Consider the following 13842-nt stretch of genomic DNA (forward strand, 5'->3'; position numbering starts at 1 on the left):
ACCAAAACCGAGGGAAACGCATTAAATATAAGAGGAGAACAACGACATAACACTAAAATGTAACACATATAGACAAAATCCCACGAGAATAACAAATATAACATATATATATAACATCAAAACCAAATACATGAATTTGGGATAGACAAGTACCGTGACACGTCTTATCGCAATGTGAATTTACACTCAAAAATAAGAGAAAACAAACGACACAACGTTATAATGTAATACACACAGAAACGAACTATAATATAACAATGACCATATTCCTGACTTGGTACAGGGCATTTTTAAAGGAAAAAATGGTGGGTTGAACCTGGTTTTGTGGCATGCCAAACCTCGCACTTTTATGGCCATGTGAAATATAACATCAAAATGACAACACAGGACTACAATATAAATAAATTGGAGAACACAATTGACAAAGAATCACACGAACAACAGCCAACAAAAGGCAACAAGTTCAAAATTTTAATACGCCAGAAGTGTATTTTGTCCACACAAGACCTATGTGTGACGTACAGATACAAAAGTTTGAAAGCCGAAACGAGTACAAAGTTGAACAGCATCGAGGACCAAAAGATCAAAAAGGTTGTGCCAAAAACGGCAAGGGTTTTCCGTTAAGTTACCAGAAAATCCCTATAATTTAGAGTAATTTATACTTTTGCAAACAGTAAATTTAATAAAATGAATATTCAAAAGATGTACATGATAAAGCTGAAGTATTAACTAATTACAGGAAACAACTGAAATACATTTACATAACCAGACATTTGAAACACAAAAGTAGACACATCCGAATACGTTTAAACCTCTACGCCAAGTGACGTCCTATTTGAAACTGAAAAATGACGAAAAAATGACGTCATTAGAATTAGTAAAACAGAGCATCAAAAAATGAAAAATGACGAAAAAATGACGTCATTAGAATTAGGATTAATTTAAGATTATATATTTGAACTAAATACTGATATTGCATTTAATAACAAAGCACATTTTAATTCTTATTAATATAAAACTGAGGTAGCAATTAACTATATTATAAAACTATGTCAGGTTTGTTATGAATCTAACTTCAAACGTAAAATATCGTACTGATTACTTTGAACGAAATCAAATCTGATAAATGAAGGCGGTGATTAATTTTCTTTACCATAACACAGAAATATAATAGAAAAGACGTCAACACATTTGACAAAATCCGATGAGAATTACAAATATAACATTAAACTTGTTTACTCATTTCGGAACGAAAATTACTGGATCTTCTCCTTTGAAAATTTTTGTTCTCAATAAATATTTTTTATCTGTGTGTGTTGACAAATCAATAATAATATATCCATATATTAAAGAAACTGCTTTTTCATAAGCTGACATGAAATAGTCTAATTGACCTGGGAGAATCTGCCTTCCTAATACTGATAACTGGTGTTTGTCACGTTGGTTTTTAAGACAGATTATGTATGTCGCATGTAACGAAATAGTACGAATGCATTTTCCAGGAGGGAAAAGATTTTGCATCAAAAACAAAACTGATATGTTACAATGATGAGATTTAACGGTAAAAAGATTTAAAACATCACTAGAGTTTGCAGCTTGACACAATAAATCATCAAGACAAAGAATCATATGTTCTTTATTTTCTGACCATTTATCAATTTCCTCACTAGTTGGTAAACCTTCGTGAAAAGTTATGTTTTCAATTTTCCTCTCCATCTCTGAAAACAAATCCTGATATGCAGAGTAGCAATAAATGGTTTTCTTTGGTGTTTTTGTAAATAGGTATTCAGATTGAGCTAGTATTTTATATGTAAGCATGGTTTTTCCTGACTGAGTAGGTCCAACTATTTGTATACAACACGGTGACTGAAATGGTAAAAGCACTTTCTCCTGGTCTTCACACATTGTTTTTTTGTTTGTTTGTTTGTTGTCTACACCTTAATTGTCTTATGTCGTTGTGTTTATTTTTCGAGATATGTGTTTGTTTTATACACTGATGTTTCTAATTATTTTGGTTTATTTTATGTGACAAATAAATATACCACCAGAGAGTGAAACAAGAATCAAAATACATCACCATCAAGAAAAAAAAAGAAACAAAATACATAACCAGACTAGTATCTCAATTGTTTGTAAAACAATTGAAAGGTCTTTCCTTTAAAAGTCATGTTTTCGTTATGTACTTTGTACAACCTTTCGTTTGATATACGACAAGCATACCTTCTCAAACTTTTCGCTTTTTACGCTTAATGACCTCATCCGCCTACATTTTTGAGATAGGAAGTATGATATATGTAACACATGGTCGATGAGCTTTCATTTGATATGCGACAACGCCATGTTCTAAAAAGTTTGATTTTTGCACTTAATAACCCCATCCAACCAATTTTTGGACGTTTGGGAATTTGATATTTCAAATGTACACATCATGACCTTTCCTTTGATATACAACAACCCTATCGTAAAAGAAAATTTATTTTTTGCACTCAATGACCCCATCCAACCAATTTTTGGGGGACGTCAATTTGAAATTTGAAATGTACGCTTTATGTTCTTGCATTTGATATGCGACAACCTTACCATCTGAGAAGTTTGAATTTTTGAACTAAATAACCCCACCCTTCCACCTGGGATGAAAAAGAGGTTTAAAATTTTCATTTTTAAGTAGAGTTTATTGAGACCTTCAATTTGATATATGAGATGACCCCATTTGACAAAGTGCCAAAAATGATGCAATATCAATGATATAAATAGAAGTTATGAAAGTCAATGCAAAACATGAAAATTTCAAAATGATTTTTTGGTGTTTTTTTCTATGGAATGTTTTTGGTATTTGGTCAAACAAATAACTATGTGAACCTCTTCAATTTCTTAAACATTTTAAGTGGTAAGCTGTTGTTGATTCAGAAATACATGCCGCCGCTCGCAAAATTTTAAACTGCATTATCTCTAAAACGACAATAGATATCTCAAATCTGTTAAATGGTAAATGATCTACAGTTAAAGGACAACATTATAGAAAAAGAATTGGGACAATTTCAAAGTTCACCAAGGTCACAATTAATCATCAAATATATGATGCAATACAAAACTTGAGAACCGGAAGTCGTAGAGACATGGGACTATCACCAATCAACTCAGGACCACTTGACCTTTCAAATATCACAAGGTCAAGGTCATAGTATAATGTGAAGGTCAAGATGAAATTTCATCATGACCTGACATTGACCTCAAATTGAAGGTCTTGAACTACTGATCATCTTTGCAGTTTATAGTAGGTTGATATTTGTTATCTTTAAAAAGATATACACACAATACTATACTTTTAAGAATCATCCCGTCATAACTTTTGAACAGACAGTCGGACTCTTTTGAGGTCGTGTATAAAATGTAGAACTCGTCGAGTGGAACATTTTATACGCTGTAAGTATGCAGCAAACTCTTATCGTTTTCTTAATATGAAAGCTTGAAATTGCAGCGTAATTTTTTTTTGCACTCGGTGACCTTTGACCTTGGGTGCAAATTAAAGGTCACATGAACGTAAGATTATTGGTGTAGGTCCCAAGTCTTTACGACTTCCGGTTCTCGAGATACAATTTTTCAAAAATTGTGTATATTTTTTCAAGGGAAAAAACTCCTTATAAGGGTTAACAACAAAATGATTGTATATGTTAATTAACATTGCCATCTGGTCTTGTACATGTTGCCGTTTTCAAATGGATTCTATCTTGAATACTTTTTGAGAAAAATGCAAAAGAAAGAAATTGCGTCAAGAGGACATAACTCTCATAGGGAATGATGAAATCCTTAGCAGCCTCATATGGTAACACATCATGATGAGATCTAACTTTTGTTCAAATAAGGTCATGATATCTTTAAAAACAACGAGGGGGGGGCCATGTTGAAAAAAATCAATAAAAGGGAGATAACTTCTAAAGGGGATGATGAAATCCTACACAGCCTCATCTGGTAATACCTCATGATGAGATCTATCGATGGTCCATATTTGGTCTTGGTGACATCAATAGAAACGGGGGGAGGGCATTTAGAAAAAATGTTGGAAAAAAAAACATTAGAACTAGTATCTCAATTGTTTGTAAAACAATTGAAAGGTCTTTCCTGTAAAAGTGATGTTTTCGTATTGTACTTTGTACGACCTTTCGTTTGATATACGACAAGCACACCTTCTGAAACTTTTCGCTTTTTACACTTAATGACCTCATCCGTCTACATTTTTGAGATCGGAATTATGATATATGGAACAGAGTAGATGAGCTTTCGTTTGATATGCGACAACACCATGTTCTTGAAAGTTTGATTTTTGCACTTAATAACCCTATTCAACAAATTTTTGGAGGTCGGGAATTTGATATTTCAAATGTACACATCATGACCTTTCATTTGATATACAACAACCCTACCTTAAAAGAATATTTATTTTTTGCACTCAATGACCCCATCCAACCCATTTTTGGGAGACGTCAATTTGAAATTTGAAATGTACGCTTTATGTTCTTTCATTTGATATGCGACAACCTTACCATCAGAGAAATTTGAATGTTTGCACTAAATGACCCCACCCGTCCCCCTGGGATGAAAAGGGGGTTTAAAATTTTCATTTTTAAGTAGAGTTTATTAAGACCTTCAATTTGATATATCAGATGACCCCATTTGACAAAGTGCAAATAATGATGCAATATCAATTATATAAATAGAAGTTATGAAACTTACAAAGTCAATGCAAAACTTGAAAATTTCAAATTGATTTTTTGGTGTTTTTTTCCATGGAATGTTTTTGGTATTTGGTCAAACATATAACTATGTTAACCTCTTCAATTTCTAAAACATTTTAAGTGCTAAGCTCTTGATGATTCAGAAATACATGCCTCCGCTCGCAAAACTTCAAACTGCATTATCTCTAAAACGACAATAGATATCTCAAATCTGTTAAATGATAAATGATCTACAGTTGAAGGACAACATTATAGAAAAAGAATTGGGACAATTTCAAAGTTCACCAAGGTCACAATTAATCATCAAATATATGATGCAATACAAAACTTGAGAACCGGAAGTCGTAGAGACATGGGACTATCACCATTCAACTCAGGACCACTTGACCTTTCAAATATTACAAGGTCAAGGTCATAGTAAAATGTAAAGGTCAAGGTGAAATTTCATCATGACCTGACATTGACCTCAAATTGAAGGTCTTGAACTACTGATCATCTTTGCAGTTTATAGTAGGTTGATATCTGTTACCTTAAAAAAGATATACACACAATACTATACTTTTAAGAATCATCCCGTCGTAACTTTTGAACAGACAGTCGGACTCTTTTGAGGTCAGTGTATAAAATGTAGAGCTCGTCGAGAGGAACATTTTATACGCTGTAAGTATGCAGCAAACTCTTACCGTTTTCCTAATATGAAAGCTTGAAATTGCAGCGTAATTTTTTTTTGCACTCGGTGACCTTTGACCTTGGGTGCAAATTAAAGGCCACATGAACTTAAGATTATTGGTGTAGGTCCCAAGTCTTTACGACTTCCGGTTCTCAAGATACAATTTTTCAAAAATTGGGTATATTTTTTCAAGGGAAATAACTCCTTATAAGGGTTAACAACAAAATGATTGTAGTTAATTAACATTGCCATCTGGTCCTGTACATGTTGCCGTTTTCAAATCGATTCTATCTTGAATACTTTTTGAGAAAATGTAAAAGAAAGAAATTGCTTCAAGGGGACATAACTCTCATAGGGAATGATGAAATCCTTAGCAACCTCATATGGTAACACATCATGATGAGATCTAACTATTGTCCAAATAAGGTCATGATATTGTAACGGTTTCGTTATTTGAATTTATAGGTAGATTGATTTACAACCATCACAGTTCTTTTATGAACGGTGGGAGGGCTAAACAATTTTCAAGCATTTACTGGACTTATAGTCGTGAAATCACATCATTATAATGAACTGTGTCGGGAATGTCAGGATCATATTATTACTCCAACTGAACGTTTATTTTATGTGTAATGTATAAAGAGTTCTTACCTTTACGATTTATTGTTTGCATTCCGTGGTAGCATCTTAAATTATTCATGTCTATAATTTGGAGTCCCGTTATTTTTATGTACATTGATTTTCATGTACGACGCTCTGGTATCAGAATTTGTCAACAATAATGGCGACGACAATATCTGATACCAGAGCGTCGTACATGAAAATCAATGTACATAAAAATAACGGGACTCCAAATTATAGACATGAATAATTTAAGATGCTACCACGGAATGCAAACAATAAATCGTAAAGGTAAGAACTCTTTATACATTACACATAAAATAAACGTTCAGTTGGAGTAATAATATGATCCTGACATTCCCGACACAGTTCATTATAATGATGTGATTTCACGACTATAAGTCCAGTAAATGCTTGAAAATTGTTTAGCCCTCCCACCGTTCATAAAAGAACTGTGATGGTTGTAAATCAATCTACCTATAAATTTAAATAACGAAACCGTTACAATACCCCCCTACCAAATTTAGTTTGTCCCCAAACTGAACGCATTTAACAACAATAGTCAATAAGTGAGCATATAAACAAAACAAAAGCTAAATGAACACATTATTGGTATTTAACTGAATTCGATGCACATATTGTTCGGTTCTAATGTCTTTAAACACGATTAGTAAAATCTACAAGCAATAATGTCACAACTGCTTTCTTTATCCTCGAATGTTTTCTTTACAATTGCTGCCATCTCCTCTGTTTGGGTTCCTGATAAGGTGGTTACTGGAGTAACCTGTATATTTTCATCACGAGTTTCGGGCGTAGTAGAAGCCTGAACTCCAGTTGTCTTGTACCTTCGGACCGGGATGTCTGGCACCCAGTGACTGGTCAGTGAATATACTGTTCCATCCGGGAGCTCACATCTCTCAGTTTTGATTAAACCAGAATAACCATCTGGCAAAATAGTAGTAGAAAGGTTGTTTCTCCTAGCCTGTTCCCTGAGTCTCTTCAATAGTACAGCCTCATTAGAAGAGTGATAAGACGAAGGAGGACAAAGAAGTACCTGCCTGGGATCCTCATTGTCCTTCTCCTCGGGCAGTCCAAAGTGTCTATAATCATATATTTTTCCAAATTTTAGATGAGTGGGAGTAATTCTGGAGGGGAGGTAGTTGGGCGTGGGCGTCATCCCATCTATTTCGACAACCCTTATATCTTCTTGGATGACCTCCATGCCGTCCTCGGTGACTTCGACTAATTGCTCCCTCACCTCTGTCACTGTGTCTTCTCCTGGTCGCTCACTAATTACAGTTTCATCTGGCTCTTGGATGTCCTCACTGACGGGTACTGATTGGTCATCCATGACTACTGTTCCCTTCTCAATTTCGAAACCATCTGATTCTTTAATGTTATCAGTTGCTATCTTGGCTCGTTCTTGATCCTGCATGACTGATTTAACAAGCTTCGGAACACTCAAAAGGGGAGTGTTATCTACTGAATTCTCTACCTCTGCGACTGCTATAACTGGTAACGCAAACAGTAGGTCTTCTGTAGGGGTTGTATGTTTGGTGGCCATGAGTTCCTCGAATTCCACTGTCATGGGTGATGGTTCCCTCAGTGGTGGGCATTCTGCTGAGGGCAATTTTGTAGCCTCAGAGTTAGTTGAACTCTGCTTCTTCTTCTTCTTCTTTTCCACTTTCTTTACCACTGATGGTATTTTCTTTGTGGGTGTCTTTTGGTTTTCCTTACTTTCATCCTTGAACTTGTACCAGTGTTTGGATTTCTCATGATGCCTCATCCTGTAGGTGGCATTGGATGATACGTCGTAGGGACACCATCTACATTTCACTCTATTATCTGTGTGCGCATAGCGCAAATGCCTCTTGAGACTCTCCAGAGTGGGATAGTTCCTCATACACTCATTACAGGTGAACATCTGGGAAAATAAAATTTAACCATGAGTCCGAGAAAACCCAAACAGGAGATACCAGAGCCACAGATTTGATTTTCTTTGACAGCTTTATATTTTAAGTCCTACCCCAACCCTGTACAACCATTTGAAAATCCTTAAAACCCTAAATTTTGACTATAAAACCCTTATTTATTTGTGGAAACATTTTCTTTAATTTTTAACCCTTTTACTAAATTATACAAAATCGTTTAGATATTTCGGCTATTTTTGAGTGTTCCGGAGCTTGTTAAATCAGTCATGCAGGATCAAGAACGAGCCAAGATAGCAACTGATAACATTAAAGAATCAGATGGTTTCGAAATTGAGAAGGGAACAGTAGTCATGGATGACCAATCAGTACCCGTCAGTGAGGACACCCAAGAGCCAGATGAAACTGTAATTAGTGAGCGACCAGGAGAAGACACAGTGACAGAGGTGAGGGAGCAATTAGTCGAAGTCACCGAGGACGGCATGGAGGTCATCCAAGAAGATGTAAGGGTTGTCGAAATAGATGGGATGACGCCCACGCCCAACTACCTCCCCTCCAGAATTACTCCCACTCATCTAAAATTTGGAAAAATATATGATTATAGACACTTTGGACTGCCCGAGGAGAAGGACAATGAGGATCCCAGGCAGGTACTTCTTTGTCCTCCTTCGTCTTATCACTCTTCTAATGAGGCTGTACTATTGAAGAGACTCAGGGAACAGGCTAGGAGAAACAACCTTTCTACTACTATTTTGCCAGATGGTTATTCTGGTTTAATCAAAACTGAGAGATGTGAGCTCCCGGATGGAACAGTATATTCACTGACCAGTCACTGGGTGCCAGACATCCCGGTCCGAAGGTACAAGACAACTGGAGTTCAGGCTTCTACTACGCCCGAAACTCGTGATGAAAATATACAGGTTACTCCAGTAACCACCTTATCAGGAACCCAAACAGAGGAGATGGCAGCAATTGTAAAGAAAACATTCGAGGATAAAGAAAGCAGTTGTGACATTATTGCTTGTAGATTTTACTAATCGTGTTTAAAGACATTAGAACCGAACAATATGTGCATCGAATTCAGTTTTATACCAATAATGTGTTCATTTAGCTTTTGTTTTGTTTATATGCTCACTTATTGACTATTGTTGTTAAATGCGTTCAGTTTGGGGACAAACTAAATTTGGTAGGGGGGTATTGTAACGGTTTCGTTATTTAAATTTATAGGTAGATTGATTTACAACCATCACAGTTCTTTTATGAACGGTGGGAGGGCTAAACAATTTTCAAGCATTTACTGGACTTATAGTCGTGAAATCACATCATTATAATGAACTGTGTCGGGAATGTCAGGATCATATTATTACTCCAACTGAACGTTTATTTTATGTGTAATGTATAAAGAGTTCTTACCTTTACGATTTATTGTTTGCATTCCGTGGTAGCATCTTAAATTATTCATGTCTATAATTTGGAGTCCCGTTATTTTTATGTACATTGATTTTCATGTACGACGCTCTGGTATCAGATATTGTCGTCGCCATTATTGTTGACAAATTACGTCACACATTGAACCTTGGGAAAGTGCAGGTGGCATGACGTCACACAAGTGAACGTCAATTCTACTATGTTCTTATACAAAATGTGTGTCACGGTGTGTCTTAGTGTGTCGTCCTTGTATATAAATTTGCGACATCTAAGCACTCGGGTTCAGTCTTGTTTCGTCTGGGCGCCATTCCTACGACTTTCAAATAACTAAAGCTGCTTACATATTTTTGTCTTAAGGTTAGCATATAGGATTATAAATATATAAAAAAAAGGGTTAAAATAATATTTCTGGATATTATCTACAATTTGTCGGTGACAATAACTTTCATTAATTTCATTTAAGAGAATTATACTGATTCAATACATATCAACACTGCGACACGGTGCCGACACACATAAGTGTGTCGTGTTTCTAACAACGTATATAAAGCAGATTTTTATACATTCTTTATATAAATAAAGATACGAAATTCACTTTTGAAAGTTATAGTATAATACAAGGCGTATTAAAACTAATGGAAGAATAGAATATTGGAATTATTACTCTGAATAGGTTTTTCGTAGTATTTAGGCCTTATAGGACGACACACTTTTAAAGCAGAGAAATAGTAATAACTCGACACACATACTTATATCATACAAGAGAATATTGTTTTAGACTAAGTAAGGGAATAAATTGTATATTATCATATTATTTGTTTATTGTCATAGTATTGTTCATAAGAGATATATACTGATACCAGAGCCATTCATTTGCTACCATAGATGTAAATAAGATACCATAAATCTATTTAGGACGTATTAATAACTGTTTCTTGGTAATTAATCGACTTATTGTTAATTGTTATAAAAGATCATAATATATTTCACTTCTAGTTAATAAATCGTTAACTTATTAAATATCTCCTTATATATGCCATACGTGATTCACTTTATACTATCAACTGTACCTAGAGGCGTTTACGTTCAGGATCATTCCGCTAAGGTTTAATAATAGGAGTACGTTATTGCCCATCCTCCCTTATAAAACGCTCTAGATCCGTTGATAGGTACACAAAGTTTCTTGGATATAAAATTTGCCAATCTAAAAATCTCACCAAAGAAATGCTCGTTTTTCCAGGAAAAAGTTCATTTCCTTGGTCACGTGGTATCTGAAGAAGGAGTTGCTACCGACCCTGATAAGATAGCAGCTATGTAATACATCTAAGCACTCGGGTTCAGTCTTGTTTCGTCTGGGCGCCATTCCTACGACTTTCAAATAACTAAAGCTGCTTACATATTTTTGTCTTAAGGTTAGCATATAGGATTATAAATATATAAAAAAAAGGGTTAAAATAATATTTCTGGATATTATCTACAATTTGTCGGTGACAATAACTTTCATTAATATCATACAAGAGAATATTGTTTTAGACTAAGTAAGGGAATAAATTGTATATTATCATATTATTTGTTTATTGTCATAGTATTGTTCATAAGAGATATATACTGATACCAGAGCCATTCATTTGCTACCATAGATGTAAATAAGATACCATAAATCTATTTAGGACGTATTAATAACTGTTTCTTGGTAATTAATCGACTTATTGTTAATTGTTATAAAAGATCATAATATATTTCACTTCTAGTTAATAAATCGTTAACTTATTAAATATCTCCTTATATATGCCATACGTGATTCACTTTATACTAATAAACAAATAATATGATAATATACAATTTATTCCCTTACTTAGTCTAAAACAATATTCTCTTGTATGATATTAATGAAAGTTATTGTCACCGACAAATTGTAGATAATATCCAGAAATATTATTTTAACCCTTTTTTTTATATATTTATAATCCTATATGCTAACCTTAAGACAAAAATATGTAAGCAGCTTTAGTTATTTGAAAGTCGTAGGAATGGCGCCCAGACGAAACAAGACTGAACCCGAGTGCTTAGATGTCGCAAATTTATATACAAGGACGACACACTAAGACACACCGTGACACACATTTTGTATAAGAACATAGTAGAATTGACGTTCACTTGTGTGACGTCATGCCACCTGCACTTTCCCAAGGTTCAATGTGTGACGTAATTTGTCAACAATAATGGCGACGACAATATCTGATACCAGAGCGTCGTACATGAAAATCAATGTACATAAAAATAACGGGACTCCAAATTATAGACATGAATAATTTAAGATGCTACCACGGAATGCAAACAATAAATCGTAAAGGTAAGAACTCTTTATACATTACACATAAAATAAACGTTCAGTTGGAGTAATAATATGATCCTGACATTCCCGACACAGTTCATTATAATGATGTGATTTCACGACTATAAGTCCAGTAAATGCTTGAAAATTGTTTAGCCCTCCCACCGTTCATAAAAGAACTGTGATGGTTGTAAATCAATCTACCTATAAATTTAAATAACGAAACCGTTACAATACCCCCCTACCAAATTTAGTTTGTCCCCAAACTGAACGCATTTAACAACAATAGTCAATAAGTGAGCATATTGAAGCGGGTCCGACCTGCTGCCTGTGAGATGTAATCAGCGACAATCTCCTCAACGACAACAATTTTATATCCAAGAAACTTTGTGTACCTATCAACGGATCTAGAGCGTTTTATAAGGGAGGATGGGCAATAACGTACTCCTATTATTAAACCTTAGCGGAATGATCCTGAACGTAAACGCCTCTAGGTACAGTTGATAGTATAAAGTGAATCACGTATGGCATATATAAGGAGATATTTAATAAGTTAACGATTTATTAACTAGAAGTGAAATATATTATGATCTTTTATAACAATTAACAATAAGTCGATTAATTACCAAGAAACAGTTATTAATACGTCCTAAATAGATTTATGGTATCTTATTTACATCTATGGTAGCAAATGAATGGCTCTGGTATCAGTATATATCTCTTATGAACAATACTATGACAATAAACAAATAATATGATAATATACAATTTATTCCCTTACTTAGTCTAAAACAATATTCTCTTGTATGATATAAGTATGTGTGTCGAGTTATTACTATTTCTCTGCTTTAAAAGTGTGTCGTCCTATAAGGCCTAAATACTACGAAAAACCTATTCAGAGTAATAATTCCAATATTCTATTCTTCCATTAGTTTTAATACGCCTTGTATTATACTATAACTTTCAAAAGTGAATTTCGTATCTTTATTTATATAAAGAATGTATAAAAATCTGCTTTATATACGTTGTTAGAAACACGACACACTTATGTGTGTCGGCACCGTGTCGCAGTGTTGATATGTATTGAATACCGTGTCGGTGATGCTGTCTGGATATTCAACCCATTGCGAAGAAAAGGGTTAAGTCCAAAGCTGCAACCACACTGGATAGGCCCTTACATCATTAGACTTAACCCTTTTCTTCGCAATGGGTTGAATATCCAGACAGCATCACCGACACGGTATTGTCGCGAATGGACCCTAGTGTCGTACTGACGTTTTTGTCTATCACTTGCGTGTTTCATCTTCTCTCTTGCGACATCGTGTATGTCCCAAAGCCCCTTTCGTAAATCTTTTAGGTAATCATTCTCGGATTTCTCGTCCGTCTCTATACTATCTGGGTAAGATCCAAAAATCAGGTCAATGGGAAGTTCAATTTCCCTTCCGAACATCAACATGGAGGGCGAAAACCCTGTACTCTCATGGTCGGATGACCTGTAAGCCATGAGAGCTAACTGTAGATGTTCATCCCAGTCTTTTTGATGTTTAGTTACGTATTTACTCAAAATATCTTCCAAAGTCCTGTTTAGCCGCTCTACCATTCCATCACTTTGTGGATGCATTGCTGTTGTTCGTGTCTTGTCTATTTTTAATCTGGAACATAGATCCTGAAACAGTTTGGACTCAAACTGAGTTCCTCTATCTGTGTGCAACTGTTTTGGAACTCCAAAACGTGACACAAATTGACTGACAAAAATTTCAGCAACTTCTTCAGCGGTCAGACCAATCATAGGGTAGGCTTCGGCCCATCGCGTGAAATAGTCCGTGAGAACTAAGATGTACCGGTAACCTGAATGAGTTTTGGGTAAAGGGCCAAGAATGTCAATGGCCACCCGTTCTAATGGTGCCCCCACCAGGTACTGCTTCATAAGTCCTTGATAATGTTTCTGGGGTTTCTTACGAGCTTCGCACGTTTTACATTGTCGACACCATTGTATAACGTAATCCTTGTAACCTGCCCAATAAAATCGTCTCGAAACTCTGGCTAAGGTGCGATGTTGGCCAAAATGTCCAGCGGGTGGATCGTCATGCAGCATTTTCATGACTTCCTCATGCCAACAGTCAGGTA

The 13842-nt window shown here is 35.1% G+C and overlaps 1 protein-coding gene across 1 annotated transcript; it reads right to left on the reverse strand.

Moving 5' to 3' along the window:
- Nucleotides 1-6177: 6177 nt before the first annotated feature.
- Nucleotides 6178-12015, reverse strand: LOC139501197 (uncharacterized). Its single transcript, XM_071290193.1, has 2 exons — nucleotides 11362-12015; nucleotides 6178-7948 (listed from the first exon to the last, which is right to left on the reverse strand). The coding sequence occupies exon 2, from the start codon at nucleotides 7946-7948 to the stop codon at nucleotides 6692-6694; it is 1257 nt and encodes a 418-aa protein (XP_071146294.1). The 5' UTR covers nucleotides 11362-12015; the 3' UTR covers nucleotides 6178-6691.
- Nucleotides 12016-13842: the final 1827 nt, after the last annotated feature.

Source organism: Mytilus edulis, chromosome 1 (assembly GCF_963676685.1).
Source record: "Mytilus edulis chromosome 1, xbMytEdul2.2, whole genome shotgun sequence".
In the NCBI taxonomy this organism is placed as follows: domain Eukaryota; kingdom Metazoa; phylum Mollusca; class Bivalvia; order Mytilida; family Mytilidae; genus Mytilus; species Mytilus edulis.

Coding starts and splice junctions, on each gene's coding strand:
- LOC139501197 (XM_071290193.1), bottom strand. CDS start 7,948: ATGTTCACCTGTAATGAGTGTATGAGGAACTATCCCACTCTGGAGAGT.